The sequence below is a fragment of the Melozone crissalis genome, unplaced genomic scaffold (assembly GCF_028551555.1).
Source record: "Melozone crissalis strain CALT ecotype California unplaced genomic scaffold, PUWL_Pcris_2 ptg000042l_1, whole genome shotgun sequence".
Taxonomy (NCBI): Eukaryota; Metazoa; Chordata; class Aves; order Passeriformes; family Passerellidae; genus Melozone; species Melozone crissalis.
The window spans coordinates 8,661,729-8,685,221 of NW_026535820.1; the positions used below are offsets into that span (position 1 = coordinate 8,661,729).

Consider the following 23,493-nt stretch of genomic DNA (forward strand, 5'->3'; position numbering starts at 1 on the left):
CAGCGCCCGGGGGCAGCGGGACATGCCCAGTGCGCGGGGCGGGCTCCGCCTCCGCCTGACCCGGATACAGACGGCGCTGCTCCCGGCCGCGAGCGTGGAGCCGGCCCGGCGCCGCCGCAGCAGCAGCAGCCGCGGAGCGGAGCGCCCCGGCCGTGCCATGGGACTGTGGTGACCGCCCGGCCCCGCCGTCCGCCGCCCCGCGGCCATGGCCCCCATGGGCATCCGCCTCTCGCCGCTCGGCATGGCCGTGTTCTGTCTGCTGGGGCTGGGCGTCCTCTACCACCTCTACTCCGGCTTCCTGGCCGGCCGCTTCGCCTTCTTCATGCTGAGCGAGCCGGCGGCCGGCGGGCCCGAGGCGCCCCACGGCTCTGCGCCCGGCGGCGCCGTGGACCTGCGGGAGCTGCTGGCCGTGTCCGTGCTGGCCGCCGTCAGGGGCGGGGAGGAGGTGAAGCGGGTCCGCGAGGGCAACGTCCTCAACGCCAAGGCGAAGGGGAAGACGCGGGAGGGGGCCGAGGAGCAGCTGACCACCGGCGACCTCCTCTCCAACCGCAGGATGTTCTACCTGCTGAAGGGCGCCTTCCCCGCCGTGCAGGTGGGTGCCAGGCGCCCTCCGTGGGGCGGGGGCTGCTGAGGGCCCGCTGTGGAGCCCCGGCGCTGGGAGCCCGCTGTGGAACCCCGGTGTGGGGCTGCTCCGCACCGGCGGCTCTCCGGTCTGTAACAGCCGGCGGGAAGCGCTGCCCTCGTTTGCGCTTTTCCTTCCCCTCCCGCTGAATTTGTGGCAGTTCCACCTCACGCTCCTCGCCGTGGGTGTTGGGTTGCAGGGGAAAGAGTTGCAGCGTGTTGCAAGCGAAGCCACGCTGGTGAAACAGTATCAAACACTGCGGGCATGGAGGGGTGCGGGGAACACCGGGTCGCGCTGTTGCGGATCGTGAGCTCTGTGCTTAGGGATGCAGGTAATTGTGCAGCGCAAATTCCGCCTGCGGTTAAGATGCGGAGATTAGGAACGCCGTTGCTTTGGTAGTTATCCGTCCTGCCAGTTGTCCTTGCTGCCATCAGTTGTGGGGAGAGCCAGGGGCGGGAGCAGCGACTGAGAATTCGAGGTTTAGGAACATAGCGCTACAATAGCCGAGTGATTAGCGCTCGTGGCTGGGGGACAGCTGATAAGCGTAGCTGTGTCAATACTGTGGATCACTGCCTACCTGAGCAAAATGAGTTTGCTTTGCTTTCAGAGGTGCACACCCCTTCCTGCTCTCCTTCGCTCCTGAAGTCTCTGGGTCTATCTCTTAAGGTCACACCCCAAGCTTTGAACTATATTTCGAGGATTTTTGGGGTTTGTTGGCATTGTTTCTGCTTCCACTTCAGTCAATGGGAACTTCTGTCTTTTGGTGTTAAATTCCTTAGCTTTTCATGGCCATTTGAAATGGGTAGAAAGCCCTAAATTTGGATCTCAGAAGTGGTGATTTCTGGAGGGGTTGGGAGAAAAAGTAGCTAAGTCCAGTTTTTGGTTATTGAGTTACTATTCAATTTTCAGTAGCTGTTTTGAAAGTTTCACGGAAAAATATGTAGGTTTTTGTTTGTTGGCTTTTTTGGGTTTTTTGTTTCTTTGTTTTGGTGGGGTTTTAAAGTGTTGTAAAGAACTTATTGAATATGAAATCTAGAGGAAACAATAAATTCTTCAATGTTTGAAATAAACTTGAGATGTGACTAATCTTCCTTTACAGAAAGATTATGCAGGTTTTGTTTTGAAGGTTTCCTAGATTTTGTCTGTTGGTGACAAGGCACCTTCACAGGCCCAGTGTTAAAGGAAGAAAAAATATTGATCCCTGTTCTCTTGCATTATTCAGTGCCCTCAGAGATCTTGGCTTTACAGCTTAGCTGGCTTGAAACCTCTATGCTTTCTCCCCTTTCACCGATGGAGGGACTTAATTAATCTAGATGTAAGAGTTGTCTGTGCTTCTAGAGAAGGCTGTGGGTTCTGTCTGGGCTTGAAGAACACAGTGGACTGTGTATTGCCTGCTCTGTGGTCACATGTAAACTTGCTCTGGAGCCTGGTATTCCTAGCAGTGACAGTCTGACTAGTGTCTTTCTGGCAGAGGGTGTTAACTTTGAACATCTACTTTTTAAATACTTGGGTACTCCCTTTTATTTTTCTCACAGGTGATGTGTGCTGCTAGTCTTTAAGAATAGATGGTACTTTCAAAAGTGCAGATGTGTTCTCAAAGGCAGTATAAAACTGAAAATATGTGCACAGGTCTGTGGAACTAAAATACCAGGCATATGTCTTTTCTTTTTCCTTAGACTGACTGAGCTTGAGCACTGAAGTTATCTAGGATGAGTGTACTTGACAAATTTTTCAGGTGATTTGGAGCTATTCAGTCTGACAGATCAGCTGTGGGACATTAAGTATTCTAAGAACATGATGGGGATAATAACAGCTTACATCATGTGGTGTTTAAAAAATACTCACTAGGCTGTGTATACACTGATAAGCCCATGATGAAAATGTATTCATAAACATTTGCCCAAGCTAAAATCAAAGATTTATTTTACTACTGTGTACATACTATGTGTGCTTCTCAGGTGTGGAGGCAAGGTATCCTCTCAATCTACTAATCCTTCAAGTGTAACTTCAGAGCAACCCATCTAAAACTGCAGCTCTTTCATGGAACAGAGCTGCTGAGTCTTGGTGTGAATATAAGGATTACAGAGGATTTTCTGAGGCAGTATAAATTGCATCATGTAAGAAATATCTTCTTTATATCTGTAATCTTATCCCCCTTGTACAGAGTGACACTCCAGCATAAAAGATGCTGCTGAAGTCAAGTAAACCTCCTCTTCTCTCCTTGCTAGAGAAGATGGTGCTAATAAAAGCTGTCAAACAAAAACAGCAATAATTCCAAGAGTAAGCTTATGCAAAATGCCAATTTTCTCACATCCTGAAGTTCTTGAGTTTAACAGGAGAACCTCAGTGTTTAAATTGTTGCCAAATGCTGCATCCAGGAAGAAGATGAACAAGCACAAAAACTAGGTGCTAAAATATGCCTGTAAAGCGAAGAAAATGGAGTTATTCAGTCTGGACAAGAGAAGGCTCCTGTGAGACATTACAGAGCCTTTCAGTGCCTGCAGGGGGCTGTAGGAGACCTGGAGAGGAGTTTTGTACAAGGACATGTGTTGACAGGACAAGGAAGAATGACTTTCAGTTGGAAGAGAGCAGGTTTAGATTGGACATTAGGACAAAATTTTTTACTGTGGGAGTGGTGAGGCACTGGACCAGGCTGCCCAGAGAAGTTGTGGATGACTGCTCCCTGGAAGTGTTCAGGATCAGGCAGGATAAAGCCTTGAGCAACCTGGTTTAGTGGAAGGTATCCCAACCCATGGCAGGGGGTTGGAGAGAGGTCTGGAAGGTACCTTCCAGCCCAAACCATTCTATTTCTCTGTGATTCTCTAGGAATAACTGTGGCTTTCCAATATTTCAAAATAACCAAGGGGAGTAGTCATTCAACTGAAATAAACTTAAGTCAGTGAACAGTGTTGCATTCCTTGTTTTGTGCTGCTGGACATAAAAAGGGAAAACATGCAAACAGTTTTTGTGAAGCAGACCTGAATCTCATGAAGTGTGGTTATTAAGAGAAGATAGAAGAGTTAGGCTTCTCACATGCAGAAGCTGAAATAAATCTGGAAGAAGCCTTATCATACTAAGAGGTGGGATTTATAAAAAAAGCCCTTTCAAAATCTGAGGGGAAAAAATCCCACAGAAAATGTTTGCCTTTGTTCTCTTGAGTAAAGGTATTGTCTCTACAGAGGAAGAGGAACTCCACTCCTGACATCAACTGCTCTGTTTGATATAAATAGATGCATTTGCATCTGTTCAGACTTCTCAAGGCTGTAGGAGTGGCTCAACACAGTTTTAAGACTGTGTAGATTTAGTTTAGATTTAGAGGTGGTGTTTTTATATCCCTCAGAAACAGGCCTGAGAAAAATAAGGGGCAAGTCACTTACTGCTACCTTGGGTATTACCCAGTGTTGTGTGATTGCACTCAACAGCAGTAAATATTTGCATGTGTATTCCATGAAGCATCTTTGTGCAGTTGATTTTAAAATATACTCAGTGCTAAAACAGATGCATTGCTTTCTCTTGGTGAAGTTCTCAACTGCAGTTACAGGCTTGAGGTGTTACTGCTCCTGCATTACCAACATGTTGTCCTCATTCATTTGTCATGCTAAGAAAGAGTTAAAGGTCTCATCCAGCTATAATCATCCCCTCTGCTGCTTTCATTTTTTATTTATTTTGTTTATCATTTCTGGGTTGCTTCTTTCCTGGTTGGTTCTCCATGCAGCCTTATTTATTCTTGTGCTGGCACAGTGGTGGTGTGATAAGGACTGGGGTGGGAATTAGGTGAGGAGATTAAGGAGATGCTTGACCCAGCCCTGCTGCTGGGATGGGAGTGGACTGGGGAAGCATTCTTTCCAAATTCAATGCTGGTGTGTTCTGCTTAGAAGAGGTTCTGTGAAGAAATGATCTCATGATAGCAGGGTTTCAGCAGCATTACCTGCTAAAAGATCTCTCTCAGATCATGCCTTAGGGTCTTACTCTTTTAATGTGGCCTGTCCAGGGATCAATGTCAGGATCTTGATAACTGATTGTATCCTGAGTAAAAATTTCAAATAAAAGTTATTTAAAAGAAAGGTTATTTAGGAATACCCTGGTTCAGTTCCCACTACAGCCCATCTCCAGCACATCTGAAGGAGCAGCCCTGCTTGATCACAAAGGGAGGAATGACTGACAGACTGTTCCTTAAACTTGCACTTTGACCAGATTACCTCTTATCCTCTGACTGAAAAAGCCAATTTTAAAGTGACCCACACAATTCTGCTAGAGTTATTTTCACAGGATGCAGAATTCAGTCTTTTATTCTGCCCTACGTTTTCATTTTGAGCTCTTTTGGCTTCTTTTTGTTCCAAAGTTGCACCAGCTATATCTGTTGTTTTCTAGTGTAAATACTGAATAGAGTTTCATCTTGTCCCCTCCCTTTTCTTATATTGTGACTGTGGTCTGATAGCACCTCCGTCCCAGTCTTTTTCTTTGAGCATCTTTTTTTGAATCTTGTCACTATTCTAAATCCAAATGTTCTTATGTCTCTTTCCCAGTTATGACTGATGATAAATACCACATTTCAAGCTTATGCCTGATAATGCTGCAATCAGCGCTTGAAATGAAACTTTAAGAACATGTCACTTTTACTTTGAATTTCTTCTAAATTAATCTGACTTTTGAAGATTAATGACTGCAAACATTCCTTTTTATCAGGCTATCTGTCTAGGTTTCAACTCACTGTTTACAGGCTTCTGATCACAGTGCCAGCTACCCTCCGTAAAAAACTGGAATTTCATCTGAGATGGCAAGCTCTGTAAGTGATACTGAGTCTCTGTGAAAGGCAGGTGTATTAAAGTGGGTTTAAAAAAGGAAATACTACTTAAACTTCAGAGGTATTGCATTTTAATGAGTAAGTTCAGTAATTTGTCTTTTCATGTTGTGAGAATGGCCTCCTCAGGTCTTAGGGAGGAGAACTTTTAATAAAGTTTGTGTTCTTCTGACCCAGATGATCTTTGCAGAACCCACTGCCAGTGGGTTTCTAAGTTAAACAAGAAGTGTGCATGTTGATCTGAAATCTCAGTAATAGGTGTTGTCTGGAGGTGATACATCTCCTAACATGGGTTCCAAATGATTCCAGATGACTTATGCCCACTCTCTCTGCATGAAAATAAAGTTAGACTGTAACTTTATGCTAATAAGCTCTGTGATTATCTTTTCAGATGCAATTACAAATAGTTTATTTGGCTTGTTTGTATACTGCGGGTGTTTAATCTATCATCTGAGCGTCTGGAGAGCTGCATTTCTTAGTGTAGCCACTCACAAAGAGTGGACTTTTTTGGGTATTATCTATTTTATTGGTAAATTTCTAATCTGTCCTTATTTGGATGTTTTCTTAAAATGAAGCTCTACAACTCTTGTGACAAAGCAAGTCATCTCTTTCTCTTTGCTAGACATGGGTGTGTATAGCACTGTAATAGAGAATTTTGCCATCTACTGAAACCACTTGTGTGAGCTAATAAGCAAGTGGTTTTATTTTCCTGGTCTAAAGTTCTAGATATTTCTGCAGATTACTGGTGGAAACAGTGAATCCTGTGACCCGTGCTGATTCCCTCAATTCCACTTTGTTGTTTTCACCAAACTCTATTCATTGTAAGTCCATAGAAGCAGAGTTGTCATTGGATGTCTTTATCATTTATTAAATCCTGTTTGTTTCAGTCAGCTTCCTGCTGGCTTAATGGCCAAAGTCACCTAATGAGTGTTGATAAGCACTAATTGAGCTTCTTGACTTTTAGACTTGTCCAGATTCTTCTTTGCATATTCTGTCATCTTGTTCCTGCATTAAGGAACTTCTTGTTGCTAAAATAAACAAAGTTGTAGTTGATGATAGAGGAAAACCTCTGTCTGCTTTGACTTAGGTGCCTTGAAAAAGGCATGTGTCCTTTTTCAGTGTTGTGGTATAATTATAGAAATACTTGTTGTTTTCTGATCAAATCAATGGCAACATGAGACCAGTGGGTTTTATGCCTCTGATTATTTTATACATTTGTATGATTTTATACCTTACACATTTATATACAAATATGCTTTGTAGTTTTAAACTTAAAGTTAGGACTTTAAACTTATAGTTTCTGAACTTAATTACCTTTTAATAAGTTGGTTTTTGGTGTTTTCTTTTAGAAAACCATATGATTCTACAAGGTCTTCTTTCCATTCATAACAAAATCTGCTTTGCTAAAACTATGTAAATTGACTATTGTCAAGAGAAATATTTTTGAGAGGCATGATGATCACCGCTTATTTTTCCTTTCTAATATGTTGCGATAATCTAAGGAGGAAAAGAACCTTTTCGAAAGAAAGCAGCTGGCTTTAAAAATGTCAATGTATTGAATAAAATCTGGGTTGGCTTTTTTTTTACTATGCTGGTAAGGCTACTATTCAAATTTTTTAAAGCTTAAAGGCATTTTACATTTACAAAGAGAAGTGGTACTTTGATTTCCCAGTTTGCATTCTTTTCAGAGTTAATTAACCCAAGAAGCAGTTTTCATTCACCACCCCCGAATTTGCAAGTTGGACAGAAGGGATCATAAATGGTCCTGGATGCAGGTGAGCTAAGTCTTGGCGTGATCTTGTGTGAAAGCCCACCCCTCCCTCTGTAACAGATTCTGGAGCCTTGTTTTGTAACCAGGGGAGGTTAGATATTTTCCTCAGATACTGGAAATAATGGTGCTTTGAGTGCTTTTTGCTCTCCTGGGGAGTGCTCTCCTCTTGAGCATATTGATGTGTCCTGACTTGTCTAGTGGGTGTTTACATTCAGAGGTTTTGGCATCTGATTCCTTCACAGACTTTGTGTATGTACAGATGCTGTGAGAAGCTGAGACAGCTTTCACCTCTGTTACATTTGAGGAGAAAACCAGAGAAGAGCCAGTGGAGGCAGAACAGTCAGTGTGGCACAGTGAGTATAGGGTTGCTCTTTGGTGCAGTGCAGCAGCAGTGGTTGAAGGGGTCTTCAAGTGGGGGAAATCCCAAAGACTGCAGGTTGAACCCCTCTCCTCAGAGTTGGGACATCTTTGAAGCACAGTCACATAAGAGCAAATCAATTACAGTCCCATGAAACTACCTTGTAGGTCAGTATATCTTTCAAGATGTGTAGTTGTGGGTATTGTGGAGTCATAAAAACAACTTGTGTTGGGAGGGACCTTAGAGATCATCTTGTTCCAGCTACCCTGTCATAGGCAGGAATGCCTTCCACTTGACCAAAGCTGCTCAAAGCCCCATCCAGTCTGGTCTTGAACACTTTGAGGGATGAGGCATCCACAGCTTCTCTAGGCAAAATGCTCCAGTGGCTCACTACCCTTAAAATAAAGAATTTCTTCCTAAAATCTAAGCCAAATCTGTCCTCTTTTAGTTTGAAACTATTTCCCCTTGTCCTATCCCTATCTGCCCATGTAAAGAGTTACTCTCCCTCTTTTTTTAGAAGCACCATTTAAGCACTGGAAAGCTGCCTTAAGGTCTCCCAGGGCCCTTCTCTTCTTTCCAGGCTGAATAAACCCAGCTCTCAGCATGTCTTCATAGGAGAGATGTTCATCCTTATCATTATCTTTGTGGCCTTTCTCTGGACCCACTCTAACAGCTCCACATCATTATTGTGCTGAGGACTCCATACCTGGTTGCAGAACTCCAGGTGGGGTCTCACCAGGGCAGAGGAGAGAGGGAGAACCACTTCCCTCCATCTGCTGGCCATGCTGCTTTTTGGATGCGTCCCAGGAGGCTGTCTAGGCTGTGGGCACACATCCATAATAAACCACAAGTGTGTCTCTGTTATGCTGCTCTCAGTGAGTTCCTTCAGTCTGTACTCATGCCTGGGATTACCCCAAATCAGGTGCAGCATCTTGCACTTGGATTTGCTGAACTTAAAGAGGTTCTCATGAGCCAGCTTCTCAGGTTTGTCCAGGCCACTCAGGACAGTATCCCTTCCTTCTGCTGGGTCAAGTGCACTGCTTGGCTTCATGTCCTCTGCAAACTTGCTGAGGGTCCATTTGATCTTAGCATTGTCATTGATGAAGATATAAGAGAGCACCAGTCCCAGAATGGAGCCTTGAGGGAGACCATCACTGACCTCCATGTGGACGTACAAGTTGTTGACCCAAACTTTCTGGCTGTGTCCATCTATCCAATTCCTTATCCACTGAATAATCTTTAAATCCATGTCTCTCCAATTTGGAGATAATGATGTCATGTGAGACCCTATCAAAGGCCTTACAGAAGTCTAGGCAGGTGACACCAGCTTTCATTTTTTATTTATTTTGTAAATATTTTGTTTATTTTTTTTGACCCTTGTCAACTGTTGCAGTCACTCCATCTAGAAGGCCACCAGGTTGGACAGACATGAACATGAACTCTTAGTGGCTGCTCTAGACATTAGTACAGAAGGTATATGTAATTATAAAGTATCTTCCACCATCCACAGAGGACATCTCTCAGTCTCTCAGAAAGATGGTGTTGAAATCACTGTTGGTTTGTTGTTTGCAAATGTTTGCATTTACTTTTGCCTCTCCACTTCTTTCTTCCATCTCATGTCAGGTGGATACAGGTGGCAAAGTTGAGTCTTGGGCATGCATGATCATGATCTTGGGCATGATAATCACTGGTAAAGTGGCTGCATAGGTCATGCAGCAACAAATTGGTCGTGCACCAACAAAACAAAAATAATCACCTATTAATGTTTTACTAATGCTTCCCTGTGCACACTCCAGGCTTGCAGGCCTCCAGGTTTTTAATTTCCTTAGTCCCATTCAAATCAATAGACTTATCTATTGAGTCATAAAATCAGAATAATGTGGGTTGGAAAAGACCTTAAAGGCCATCTAGCCCAACCTCCTTCAATAAGCTGAGACATCTTCAACTCAGTCAGATTGCTCAGAGCCCCATCCAACCTGACCTGGAACACTTGAGGGATAGGGCATCTACTGCCTCTCTGGGCAACCTGTTCCAATCTCTGGTTTTGAAAGGTAATACCTGGAATATTCCTATGTTCATATTCTGACTGGTAAATGTTTACTTTTCTTGTTACCTGAACTCTGTGTGGGGATGTTGTTTTGGGGTTTTTTTGTTTGGTTTGTTTTTTTTTTTTCAGTTTCAGCAGCTTAATTGGTATTTTTATAATACAGGTGTGATAATATTTGTGTTGTGCTTGTTTTATTTTCTAATGAAACAGCACTAAGATTTGGATTTCAGAGGACGTCTGTTTGCATATATTTTTTCACTTTAGCTTACCTTTGATGAGTGAATTCAAAGGCAAAACTACAGTTCCACTCTTTCAGACCAGGAAAAAGCCAGAAGTGGTGCACCATGGACAGCTAGCTAGTATTCAAGCAGGCTTTTTTGGGTGATAAGCTGCCATAAAGACAGCATGAAGTGCTGTTAGGGACTGAGCCAGCACAGGACAGAGAGCCACTGTGAGATTCCCTGAAGTCTTTGAGTGGCCAGGACTGTTGGGTGTTGAGAGCACTGCATTTATCCAGACAAGTTTGTGGTACACTGGAGTTGCTTCCTGTGTTCCTGAGCAGATCTGTGTTCCAATCTCCAGCATGCTGGACAGGAGTGATCTCTGTGCAGAAGTTTCCAAAGGCTGGAAACACCTGACCATATCGGAAGGCACAGCATGGACTGATCCTGGTATTGGTGTTGGACCTCTGCTGCTGGCTTCCATGAGCAGCATCCCTCATTTGTTATGGATTTCCTGCACCTTATGGGCTGGTTTTGGGGAAGCTCTGTACTGGTGAGATGCAGCCAGACTGCCTTGTTTAGGAAATAATGGGTTTTTTTTTGTTGTTTTTGTTTTTTTCTTTTTAACTTTTCAGCAGTATTCCATGCACTGATTTACATATATAATATTAAACCTTTGTGTTTGATGTAGTTCTTTGTGAGGAGGGCTTTTGCTTCAAGCATAAGTGGGGAAGATTTCCAAAATGTAGTTAACCTTCATGTCAGTGCTCAGCTTCCAGAACTTCCCCAGATGGGCTTTTACACCTTACAACTGTTAGGCAATTAACCCCAGAGTGTCTTGCTTAAATAAGATGTAGTGCCTGAAATATCTGGCCTTGTGATTGTCTTTCTACCATAGCTACTCCTAATTTCTGAGTGAGGATTTGGGATTGCAGTGGACTGTATATCCATATTGCTTGAGAAAAGTTTAAAGCGTAAGGTCATGGCTTCTGGAGGCTGCCAGCAAATGAGAATGACAAATAGGAACATGGAGTTAACACAGAGGAATGATTTCCAGGCATGTTCTCATTCATTAACAAAAAAAAAAAAAAAAAGAAAACAGGAGGAATAAAAGAAGTTTGAAGGGTTGGTGAGCCCCTCTCAGGCAAGTATTCAGGCAAAGCTACAGAGTACATGGTCATGGAAATAGAAGAACTAGTGAACCACTTTGGGGTTTTGTTTTTGTGGGTTTTTTACTTTCTCCAGATGTCTTTGCAACCTTATCACTCTTTCCCATACATTTTTCTAGTGAAATAATCATAATTGTTGAGAGAGACTCCTCACAAGCATTATAAATGCTGCAGTGTCACAGCCACTGCTACAAAATCTGAGCTAGCAGGTGATTTCTCTGAAAACAGTACCTTTCAGATAGTTTCAGACTTTGCACTCTAGTGTTCTGTAACAACAGGTTTAACAAGATATTCTTCCTTTTGAGCATTGGTTCCAACCCCTTAACTTTGTGAAGGCCCCTTTCTTCTGTTGAGGAAATGTTTCTTTTATGATGGTATGTCATGTGCTGTAGTGGAACTTAAACTGCCTAGGGGCTATGTTGAGACTGCCAAGTCTGTGGAACTACTCATCTTGACTTTGCAGGACTGTTTTCCCCAGGGGGAAATGCAATCATCAGGTTTATTGTATAGTGACAGATGTTTAATTTGTAAACGTCACGGCAACTTCAAGAGCTCCGTGTTTGGCATATAATGCTTCAAATACTGGTTTTACGTGAGAAGACAGCTATGATGTATGGCTGGAGTTGTTGCAGTTCTGCTTCCTTTTTCATTTGAAGTCCTCTTGGAGAAAATGGCCCCTAACCCTTAGCTAATACCCTGTTACAGTTGAGGTGTGTGTGATGTCTTTTCTTGTCATGATGTGAGTTACGTAAAAATCCTGCTCACATAAGGTCTGTCACAGTCAAATGTAGTCTGATAGCTCCTTCATTTTCATTGTCTTTCCATGTCACTTGCCTACAACTTTTGGGATAACTGTGTCTCTGGTCATCCAAAACTATTGTGCCACTGCAGTCACAAGGACATTGTGTTGGGTTTTGCAGTTTTGGAGTTTTACTCCATTCAACAGATTGGTGCTGTGTGCTCCACTACCTGGCCAAACTCTGCTTGATGTACTGAAATGCCTTCTGGTGTGGAGTAAAGTTCATTAAGCTGGGTAGCAGGTGACAATAGGCTTAAAGATGATTTTTGACTGCTGTTAATAAATGCTCTTCATGGGCCATCTTAGGACCTTACCCCAACCTACCCTAAAAAGGGGTATGGGATGTTATTACTTGTTTGTGAAATAAATTTGTCTAACAGTTGTGTAGTGGTTATATTTAACTGAGCTGCTTAATCTTCTACTTGCAATTCAATGCTTGCAGCAGGAATATGTATACTAAGATTTCTTCTTGTCCAAGTCATGCAGAGTCTGCACAGTATCTGGTGATAGTATATCTACATTTCCATGTGCTACTACTGGTTTGTATAAATTTAATTTTAGACCCCCTACTGTCTGTGTACTGTATGATTTCTCCAGAGTCAAATGTTCTGCCTGTAGTACTTGAAGCAACTGCATTTAAATATTGATTTAAAAAAAATGTGATTCATACTGTGGGAATGTTCAGTAGGGAGACCTGCAGCCAGAGCAACAGTGTCCAGCTGTGGTGTGGTTCACAGTAAAATTCTGGATTGTGGTTTTGCATTGCTTATCACATGACTCTAATAATGAAAAAATGAAAAAAAATTCCTGTAATTGAGGTGAAGGAAGAAAAAGAAAATGTGAGCAAACCTGTAATTTTCACAAGTGCCACAGTTACTGTATTTGCAGTTAATGCAACTACTTCTGTAGTTGCAATGTACTGTATCTATGTTAATGCAACTACTTTTGTTGTTTTACCACAGATAAATTCTGAGGAGCGTGTTGATACAGCTGATCAGGAGACAGTCTCCTGGGATCACAGTATTCCTGAGGACATAAAGCAAAAAATACAGCCGAAAGAGGTGCCAGCAGAAAGTGTCACTGTCTGGATCGATCCATTAGATGCTACACAAGAATACACAGGTAACTGATTCTTGTTGACAAATCATGTGTGTAATTCTGATGTTTGCCTTTTACACTGGAGACAAGATAGTAAGTAAAAGGACATATCTTGTTAAAGTGTCTTATGTCAAAGCTAGCGTGATTTGACTGAACAGATTGCATCATGAAATCTCTGTAGTTCTCATTTTACAACATTTGCTTTTATGTATTCCAACTTTGAAATCACTTTGGTACCTTTACAACTAACTAGTTGCTATAATAAATGGTAACTGTCAACTGTGGATTGTACTGGAATTACACATTTCTTTAATTTAGTCATTACTGTGGTGACTCTAAGTATCTTAGATTTTTGGTTTTGTTTTTTTAAAGGGAATACTAAGTAAGTATCTTATTTAACTTGATATAAGAAATTTTTTGTTGTCATTTTTCAAAAAAGCATACATAATTCAGTCTTCCCCCTTTTCAAATGTTTTAGGATGTCACATAAGCAGTTCAAGGCAATCCAACTAAAATTCTTGCTGAAAAGTACTAAGGAACAACTGGAAAAGTGGGAATTTTTTTTGTGACTATGTAATTGATACAATTATCCTTTCAAGTGGATGTTCTTTGGTCTTTGAATTACCATTTTTGAGCCAATAGAGGATAGGAGGTGAGGCAGAGAAAGGAGAATGGAGGGGCACAGGTTGCCATGAAAAGATATGTGGCATAAGACACAGATGTTAGCATTAGACCTGTAGGAGTATAGGTTACATCTACTGAACAGGAAAAAGTGCTGGAAACCTGAAAAGTCTTCAAAGTCTTTTGAAAACTGAAAGGTTATTTGAAGATATATTAAAGTTATATAACTGCAAGAGGCAGAATATAAACTAGTCTTAAGAGAATAATCTAAATAATCTCCTGTCTATTTTCCTTTTGTGTTCTTGCCATCTGATTGTAAACTTGCTCACTTTCTTGTTTTGCCTGCAGAGGATCTTCGACAGTATGTCACGACCATGGTTTGTGTGGCTGTAAATGGTAAACCAGTAATAGGTGTGATACACAAGCCCTTCTCATCATACACAGGTATCTTCATGCCTTCACCTATTTCTATGATAGTCAGTCATAGGATTAATTGAAATTTGATGTATGAGAGAACATCTTTAGGTATAAATGAGAAAATATACCAGCAGCAAAAGGGCACTGCAGCAGACCACACAATTAGAGCTGTAGGTGTGTTCTGTGCTATGAAACCACAAAGGAAAATGCTGCTCTTGTTTAAAATAAAAATGATGCATTTAGAACAAACAAACTGAAAATATTTTAAAGAGCTAAGATCCCTTCAATTAGAGTGCTTATTGCAAACAAAAAAAAAGTTAAACCTACAAATACTGACTGGTTTGATGTGTGCTTTTAGTTTTTAGCAAAAAGAGCGCTTTGCTCATTTAGCAGAATAGCTTGGATCTGTGATAATATACCCAGGAGCTGCTGTGTATTCAGTGTGAATTAAAAGAAGATTGAATAAAGATCTTAATGGCAACTGTTTGTCTGTAGCAGGCAAGACTGTCTAACATAGCCTTATTGATTATCTGACATGTTTTTAATGTCAGCTGTGAAGTAATTAATTTTTCAGTATTAATGATGTATCAGCAAGCATTGCTGCAAGTTTGACAATTTTCCTGCACTTCTCAAAGCTTCACAGTAGTTTCAGTATTCATGTGTATTTAAAACAGGAATTGCTGTTTACATTTTCCCTTAGGCAATACTGACCTCTAGAGTTCTGAAATTTTGCAGTAGCTCTGGAACAAAAACTAAGTCTGAATAAATGCATTTTGTATTTGTTGTCCTTTTTTGGCCCTAAAACACTAAACACTCAACATTTTGTGCTAAATGTTTTGCTGTCTATAAATATGAATTTAATTACCAGTCACTTAAGTAGGTACTATATTACAATATGCTTCAAGAATCTTGGAGATTTTGGAACATTTGTTTTTAGGTGTCAATATCTATCTAAAGAAATGGGTTTTTAGCATTGTAATGTTGAGAATTTATCTCCTTTGATAAGAGTGAAGTGTGCAATGTTCAGACATGGAATCAGAGGAGATGCAATGAATTCTGTCATTCTGCATGACAAGTATTCATTTTCCAAGCTGGAAATACCAGTATGTTTTGAGTCAGATTGTTCCTAATACTACCACACAAATACAAAGCAATAAAGGGCAGTCAGCATTGTTATTACACAGAGCTCAGTCTGTTGCCAAACAATCTGGTTCTCTGCTGAGATGAAATTGCTGGGTAGTTTACTAAGTAAATGTCAGATGAATGGTTAGGGGATACCACCTACCAAGCTTGGCTTTGAACTTCATGATGAAATAAGTGGGAAGTTGTGGATTCTAAATTCTATTCTCTGAAACACAACATCAAATATTCTTCTTTGTAGCACTATCCTCCTGAGCTATTTCCTTCTTTAGCATTACTATCCTTCTGAACTAAATTACTCCACAGCATTTTAGTATCTGCTTTAAAGGGTAGTGGGGCTTTTTGTTCTTGCATGAAAACATTGTCTAAGGAAATATGGGATGAATTTCTGTCTAGGAGCCATCGTTTTAACTTTGGTGGGTTTCTAATTGCAAATTCTGAATATTAACTACTTGGGATTTTTCCTTCTTATTCTGTGTTTTGGAATTATCACACAAGAACAGCCAGGTTTGGGATAATACCATATGCACCAATGTGTGTATGGCCTGTGTCACTTCCCTTGTACTTACCCCATCCTCTGTCAGCCCTTTCTCTTTTACAGGAGTGAGACATATTCAGTCAGAAGCATCAATTCCATATTGTTAATAAGTACCCTTTTATCCTTACACTTAGATTGTCTTGTAAATCTTAGTAGAACTTTTGTTTCTCTTGTAGCTTGGGCAATGGTGGATGGTGGGGCAAACGTAAAAGCTCGTTCCTCCTACAACGAGAAGACTCCGAGGATTATTGTGTCCCGCTCCCATGCAGGAAAAGTTGAGCAGGTTGCACGGCAGACATTTGGAAATAAAACTGTGATAATCCCCGCTGGTGGAGCAGGTTTGGTTCTTTAAGCCTCCTATCCATTTTGTTGCTTCTGGATATTTTAACGGTGTAGCTCTTACTAGACAAAAGGGTATACTGTAGTGTCTTACCTTTTTCCTTTTGTCTTTTGATCTTCACATCACTGAAAGCAAACACTTGACAATAGGGACAAAGTTTTTTCTGTATTTAGGAGCCTACATGCAAACTTGATTCAGACTTCTGGCTGTTCACAAGTCAGTGTGTTACTGAGTCTAATCCTAGGCCAGCAGTGCTGTGGTGGTCCTTTCATTGAAACACACTGATGTGTGTTCATGGAAGGCACTGATGCCTCAGTGGGAGAAAAAGTGTTGTGTGACCACAGGCACAATCATGGAAGAAAATCTGTTAGTTGTCAGTTAGCTGTTAGTATGGTTGATTTAAAAAAAAATTAAGAAAAGGGCCATTAAAGTTTGGTATTGTTGATTGCATTTATGTTAAAAGAGGAAAATTAGTATCACTAAAGTCCATTTTTATCTGCCTCATACTCAATTTAAAGGAATTTTAAAATACTTTTTATTTATGCAGTGTCCTTGTGCATGTTATTGACAGAACATACATGGGAGACACTAGGCTTTTTTTCCTTATTTTCGCAGAAATGTTATCTTTGTGTCTTTAACGTGAAAAGCCAGAATTCCCTTACAGATTGTTTAGTCAAGAATGTCTTGTAGTGCTTCTTGATAATGACTCTAAATGTCAAAGTGTAACTGATTATAGCAGGTCTTGTCCAGGGCTTGACTCTGTTTAAGAAGATAAAGAAATGAACAGATTAATGAATCAAGAATATTGCTCAAAGAGTTGAAAATCTGAAAAAACACCATAAAAGAATGTATACTAGTTTGAGCAATTACTTTGTAGTGCATAATGAATAATAAAGGGGAATGTCCTGGGCTGATTTACTTTATTAAAGAGTGGTATATGCATCTTCCTTCTATTGCAGTAAAAAGCCAGGGAGAAAAAGATAGACTTGGGCATGATGTAGAGATTGAGAAATGAATGAGTAAACATAAGAGCTGAACTATATTTGAGTGTCTGGTCGTCTTCTTTTAATGTGTTTTGACAGGAAAGCTTGGTTTAATTTTTTTTTTTTTAACCCCTGCCCATTTCTTCCAGGTTATAAAGTGTTGGCCCTCCTTGATGTGCCTGAAAAGAATCAAGAAGAAGCTGATGTGTATATCCATGTCACCTACATTAAGAAGTGGGACATATGTGCTGGAAATGCAGTGTTGAGAGCTTTGGGTGGCCATATGACTACCCTGACTGGTGAAGAAATTAGTTACACTGGCTCAGATGGCAATGAAGGAGGACTTATAGCCAGTATCAACATGAACCATAAAGCGCTAATTGAAAAACTTCCAGATCTGGAAAAAACATCACACAAATAAGCATGACTGGTGGAGAAGTACAAGTTGTGCTTTTGTAGCCTCCAGATGCTCTGTCTGAAGAAGCGGGTGTGAAAACCTGCTGGAAAAGATGCACAACAAAGCAGTTTGGTGTGGGTTTGGGGACTATATCTTGCATTGGGTTTTGTCAGTGGTGGTATTTAAAAAGAATAAAATAATAATAAGAATTGGAAGTAGGAAGGGGACGATGGTCTCGCGCATCAGTTTCCATGTTTTGTTTTTTTCAGACTGTTTTCATGCAATTCTTATACTCAAGGTGCATTTACCATATATATTGGTGAACATAGGTGAACTAAAGAAAAATCCAATTTTTTTGGTAAAATAACCTAAGTATTTCTCACAGGAGTTTCTTGAAACCTTTTACATCTTATTGTAGTTTTAGTGATTCCATAATAAATTAGGTAGAAAAAAAGCTTGATTTTTATAGGCATCTGATAACTGTAAATGGTTTATCAGGAATCATGACCTCATATTTTGTATCCCCTGAATGGAAAGCACAAGAAGGTTAATTCAAATCTATATGCAGCAACAGTTTATCTGTGACAGTGTGGCACTCTCTGCTTTTTAAGAGAAAAAAGGAAATGTTTTTTGACTTCTTTCCTGAAGATGTAAACCAGTTTTAGTTCAGGTGGGTTGTGAATATCGGTGTTTTATTAATCAGTGTAATTATTTCCTTATACCTTTTTAAAAGAAGGCAGCATTTCCTTGTATAGTTTTTAGCAGTTACTTCTTGTCCTTGATTTCTGCAAGCAGTGTTGAAGATGCATGCTAGATTTTTCTCTAATGTAGGGCTTGTTCATCATGTGATGTTTGTGCCTATAGAAGCAGCTTCCTTCAGTACCTCTTATTTTGTTTGTTTGGATTTTCTTTCCATTGGACAGAGTCACAGGGAATGAGTTTTACAGAAATAGTAGGTTGGCTAGTTAGTTCCATTTCCAACACAAGATATAAACCAGCACTTTTTCTACAACTCCAAGAACAGCTTTTTCTTTTTAGCTTGCAGCACACTCTCTCCTGCAGAAAGCTCTTGAGCCATTCCAAACAGCTTGTGCTTATTTGGTTTGTGGTAATTTACAGAGGGAGAAGAAACCGTTTGAACTTGAATCTGCTTAAGCAAGTTTGAAGAATGTGTGGCACGTGAAGTACAGCAGGGTCTGCAAAATTTTGCTGAAAAATGTTCTTTGCAATCCAGTACATACAGAACAGAATGCAGGTCCTTTGATATCAAATGACAATTTGTTGTACCTCTGGAAGTTGTGGACTTCTATCTCCAAACATGTAACCATCTGCATTGTTGTTCTCTGCACCTCCCTGAAAGGTTTCAAAAGGTTAAAGTATATGTGTTATTTGAATTATCAGAAAATAAGCTGCCCATCTCTCCTCCAGAATGCTAAAATTCTGAGTTAATATAGATGGTTTCTGTTCAAAGTTTGTTCAGTAAAGGCTTAGGCTGCTTGATCCAAACCCTTAATTCTTTAATTTTGACTTCTTTCATATTGTTAATGAGAACTGCTGTTCTGATTAAAAAGAGGTTTTTCTCCTTAGGTCAGTAATGGAGAATGTTTAGATACTACTTTAAACTTCTAGCTGAAGTTCACATTTCCAAAAGACTTCCCAGATGTTGCATAACTACAGATACAGACTTTTATTTCTTAAACTAACTGGCAAAGGAGACTGAAGCTTAGTCCTATGAGCCTTTACAGGTAGTTTTTGGAGAACTTCTTTTCCAGCAGACACTATTACAGCTCTTTGAAAATAACTTTTACACATGTAGATAATACACAAAGCAATTTTACTTTCAATTCTTAAATTTAAGAAACTTCTATATGCTATAAGTGATCATACCTTTTTAAAAAGGATTTGATCTATTTCAAAAAGTTGTTGAGCTTCCAAACTTCAGTGAAGACTAAAAGAAACGTATTTATCAAGGTTTTACGATTTTACAAGAAGATTGCAGCTTTTTAAGGCAGATTTAAATGTCTTAAAGCCTAATTTAATAAAAACAGCTGTTTGTATGTTTATTTGTTAAAGAACATGGATTAAAATTTAAATATGAGAAATAGCCATAGTTAGCCTAGTATTAAAACCTGATTGTGTCACAGAGAAGGAATGCACAATATTTAAGTAGGCAATTAAGATAAAATCTGTGGCAAGTTGGGATTTTAGAATCAGCTTGAAATCCTATGTAAACATACTTCTTAAAAATGGGACTGCTTTTATTCTAGGGAATGCTTCTATCACATCCTTGCATAAGCTGTGATCAGACTTCCTGTATGGGAAATTAAAAATGTTATGTAATGTACAAGGGCTTACTTGTATCAGTTGAAGGCATAGACCAGTGAACAAAAGTATTTGCCTACATTATTTTTCCTTAGGAAAACAAAGTACCTTAGGAGAGGCCCTCCTTTCCTTCCTCCCACATGCTGGCTAAAATGCCTAGCCTTCCATTAGGAAGACTTGTGCTTGTTTAGACACATTAATATCCTAAATTGCTTTGTTGCAATGGATCACAGTGTTCAGTACCTTTCACAGGGGACCATTATTGGCCTGACCTCACTCCTGGTGAAATTGAGGAGGAGGTGGGAGTGTGGTGCCCAGTTAATTACTTGTAGTAAAGCCTGAGCTCATTTCCCACAGTTGAGGGCTAAGGTAGTGCTTGTGGTCTCCCAGAGTAATTTAAAGAGCTTTGGTGTGAGAATAGGTGAGCAGCTGGTGAGTATCAGTTTCAGATGTCATTTTGCAATAAATGTAACTCTTATGCAGACCAGCAAGTATTCACAAGTGCTTGCTTAGTGCACGCATCCCGGTGCACTTTGTTTGTATGGTGTTAACACTCAGCTTGTCATTTCTCTGACTGTTTACACTCCATTCTGAAACATTCTGCTTAAATTCTGGCTTGAATATTTGTTTGGTCTCATCAGTGTGGATGTGACTTAACCTTATGCCCAGAGGGTAGGAAATCATCCATACCCAAATCTGATGCTGGGCTCCATCAGTGTTCTTTACATCTTAGCCTTTTCCACATGAAGCTGTCACACACCATTTTTAGGGATGCTACTTCAGACAATTGCATGTTGTAGGTAGGTCCTACAAAAGTATATATTTTAAAAAATCTTAATAAAAAAAATCATAGTAGCATTCTAGCTCCAAATAAGGGAAGTAAGAGAATGTATTATTTTAGCATTGGTTTTCCAATGGTGGATATTTTGAGTGGCTATTATGATTAAGGTGGTTGCAAGTGAAATTATTCTAAAGCTGTATGTATTTTCTCTTTTTCATTCTTCTAAAAAGAGTGTATGATAGCATAGATAATACCTGGTATTGTACCAAGAGCCCTAGCTTTCATTCCTTGAATGAATATTTTTAAATAAATGGAGACAGAAATTAATGGGTTGAATATTGTATTTAACTGGTTTTGAGATTAACCTGTTTGCCAGACTTTTACCGATGGGTTAAAGAGCTGTTTGTTCTGATCTACAGAGCATGTAATGATAATGAAAATACATAGCAGATATGGCATACTTGGAGAGCGAGTTAACCATACAGGTGAAGCTGCAAAGTCATCTAGTGATATTGTTCCATATATTTACTTCATGGTTGTTACAAGGGACAGATTTTCTAAGTGGCTTCAGGTGTGAGAAAAGTTTCGATTTTTTTTTTTTTTTTAAATGGCCAATGGCTGGAGACCATCGGTGAGTAGGGGAGTCAGTACGGGGTTAATCTCTGCTTTTTTGTTTATAAGTAAGTGTATTCCAATGTCTTTCTAGCATCCTGTTACCTATTTGGGTTGCACAATTGTAGTGCAGTGTTGGATACTTCTGATTTAATGTCTAAAACAAGGAGTCCACATCTCCCAAGAGTTGTGGAATGAGAAGTGACCAGGTGTCATTCTGGGCTTCTGCTGTGTTATGCCAGCAGAGAATGGCTGCTTTGTGGTCTCCTGGATGTCATTCCAGTAGCGCTTTCTCTCACAGAAAACTGTTTTTCCAGGCTACTGTCTCCCCAGTTATGCCCAACTTCTTTGTAGATCTGTTTTCTGAAGTAAACAAGCAGTTGAAAGAAGCAGATGGATGTGCAACAGAGGACAATTATTTTTGTTTCTTCGTTTTTAAATTGCAGTAATTGTTTCATGTCTCTTGTCTTTCAGGAGTTAGTTAATGGTACAGGTAAGATTCAGTGGACCACAAATAAATGCCTGTGGGATTTTAATCCCAAGCAGGAGGAGGGAAGGAAGGACTGCCTCTAGCCAAGGCAAACCTCAATGGATGGTTTTCAGTCAGGCCACTCACGCGGAGTCCTTTGTCTCTGCTTTAGCGGTTTAGGCCCTTTCGCACAAACAGTTACAAATTTGACTTTGCCAAAATATCACTGATAGTCTTGTCTTCTAATCTACTGTCCTCAGTGATAAAACTGGACTATATCTGCTTCACTGTAATGTAACTCCTTGAGGCAAGGATGTGGTAACTCTGAGGACCCAATTGTGACCTGTGAGCCACACCTTCCTCGTGGCAGCTCTTGCAGTGATGACCTAGTACTTGCTGCAAGTGTCTTCCCACCCCACAAGCAGGCCATGCATCCCTATTGAGAAGCTGTTGAAGCCTTATATATATTTTGGTTTTCAGGTGCCACAGCAGCTCTTTCAGCTCTTCTGTAAGAAGTGCTCATCCCGTTTCCTCTCTCTGGAGCCATTAATTAGTGGCCACTTTTCCCTCTTTGCTCTTCCTCTCTCTTCCATTCTGATCCTTGATCCTTTTTTAGTCAATGTGCACAAGAAAAATGAGAGACCGGAGATGAAGACAGTCCTAGAATGAGAGGACTCCAGCATTCAGCTATCCAACTTATCCTGGTTTGGGACTAAGGTCTAAAGCAGTGACTGATTCAACCAGAAGTTGCCAATGAAACAATGGGAACATGAAGGGGTTCATGCAATTAGGGGTACTGAACATACAGTTCAGTAGTTAAACACCCAAAAAGAAGGAGAAAGTGGTTGGTCATTATAATGTTATTATAATGTTCCAAGCATTTGTCATTTGTGCCCCCCCAGGTGCAGAGCTTCATTGCTTATGAAAGAGACTGCATTGGTCCTCTGTGAAAGAATTTGTCGATTTTGTTGAACTCAATAGCACTATTCCACAGAACTCAATGTGAGCAGCACCAAGTCAGATAAAACAGGAACAGTAAATAAAACTAAATTCTGAAAAGCTCAACCTCTGTCAATAGAGCAAATAACCTGGGTTGTGCTAAAGTTACCTCTTAACAGCTTCAGTCTGCATTTGGAAATGTCATCCCAGTGTCTGAGGTCTTTCAGGTTTTTTTGTGTTCTACAGCTGATAAAGCCCACTTTCAGGTAACATTGTTTTCTACACCAATTGTTCCTTATTTGCAATACATATTTCATTTATTCTCTCCAAAGAATCAGCAACACTACTGCATTTCTACTCTTGTCCCACCAAATTGTATTGCACAGCATTTTCCAATTGTGTGCCAAATTGAAATAACAATTCTATAAATAAATTCTCTGAAAATACTGGTTTATGAGGGTGTTCATCTATATTTTTTATTTCTAGGGGGTATTTATTCTTTATGCTCCAGATTTTTTTTTTCCAGTAATGCACATCATGTTGCTTCAGTTGCACTGGATCCATCATGTGTGTGAGACTTCCAGCCTGAGGAGTTACTGATAAGTCGAGCCAAGTTTATGGTAAATACAATTCAAGGTCTCCACTGGTTTTGTTTTCATATCTGTGTTGCTGTGAAAGCTGGTCAGTTTGTGAAAGTGAGCGCTTAGAAATCCCCCAGATAATATTGCTCTTTGGATCTAAAGTTTTCTTTCCAGCATCATTTCCACATCTCTTCCTAATTATGCTACACCATTCTGCTCAAATCTCTTTCCATGAGGAGTAGCAGGGTAGTAACTGTACCAGTATTTGCCCTTATTCTATTAGTGTACCACTCTTCATATGTGAAACCATGGAGCAAGTTGAAAGATCCTTTAATGTCTCACATCAATATGGCATTTTGGGCAGTTCTTGGATGCAACTTCAAATATGTTTTTTTTCACCCTTACCAATATGAGCAAGACTGGATGTACAACGCAATCGTCTACCTGGACTTAGGCAACATATGCCT

General features: G+C 40.3%; 1 protein-coding gene across 1 annotated transcript; it reads left to right on the plus strand.

Moving 5' to 3' along the window:
* Positions 1-151: 151 nt before the first annotated feature.
* BPNT2 (3'(2'), 5'-bisphosphate nucleotidase 2) lies at positions 152-22,204 on the plus strand. Its single transcript, XM_054285085.1, has 5 exons — positions 152-592; positions 12,751-12,910; positions 13,856-13,951; positions 15,779-15,940; positions 17,075-22,204. The coding sequence occupies exons 1-5, from the start codon at positions 206-208 to the stop codon at positions 17,344-17,346; spliced, it is 1,077 nt and encodes a 358-aa protein (XP_054141060.1). The 5' UTR covers positions 152-205; the 3' UTR covers positions 17,347-22,204.
* The last annotated feature ends 1,289 nt before the right edge of the window (positions 22,205-23,493 follow it).

Excerpts from the sequence above, each read along its gene's own strand:
- BPNT2 (XM_054285085.1), top strand. The coding sequence starts at position 206 with ATGGCCCCCATGGGCATCCGCCTCTCGCCGCTCGGCATGGCCGTGTTC. Across the intron at positions 13,952-15,778 it reads GCCCTTCTCATCATACACAG|CTTGGGCAATGGTGGATGGT; the intron begins GTATCTTCATGC and ends TTTCTCTTGTAG. Across the intron at positions 15,941-17,074 it reads AATCCCCGCTGGTGGAGCAG|GTTATAAAGTGTTGGCCCTC; the intron begins GTTTGGTTCTTT and ends CATTTCTTCCAG.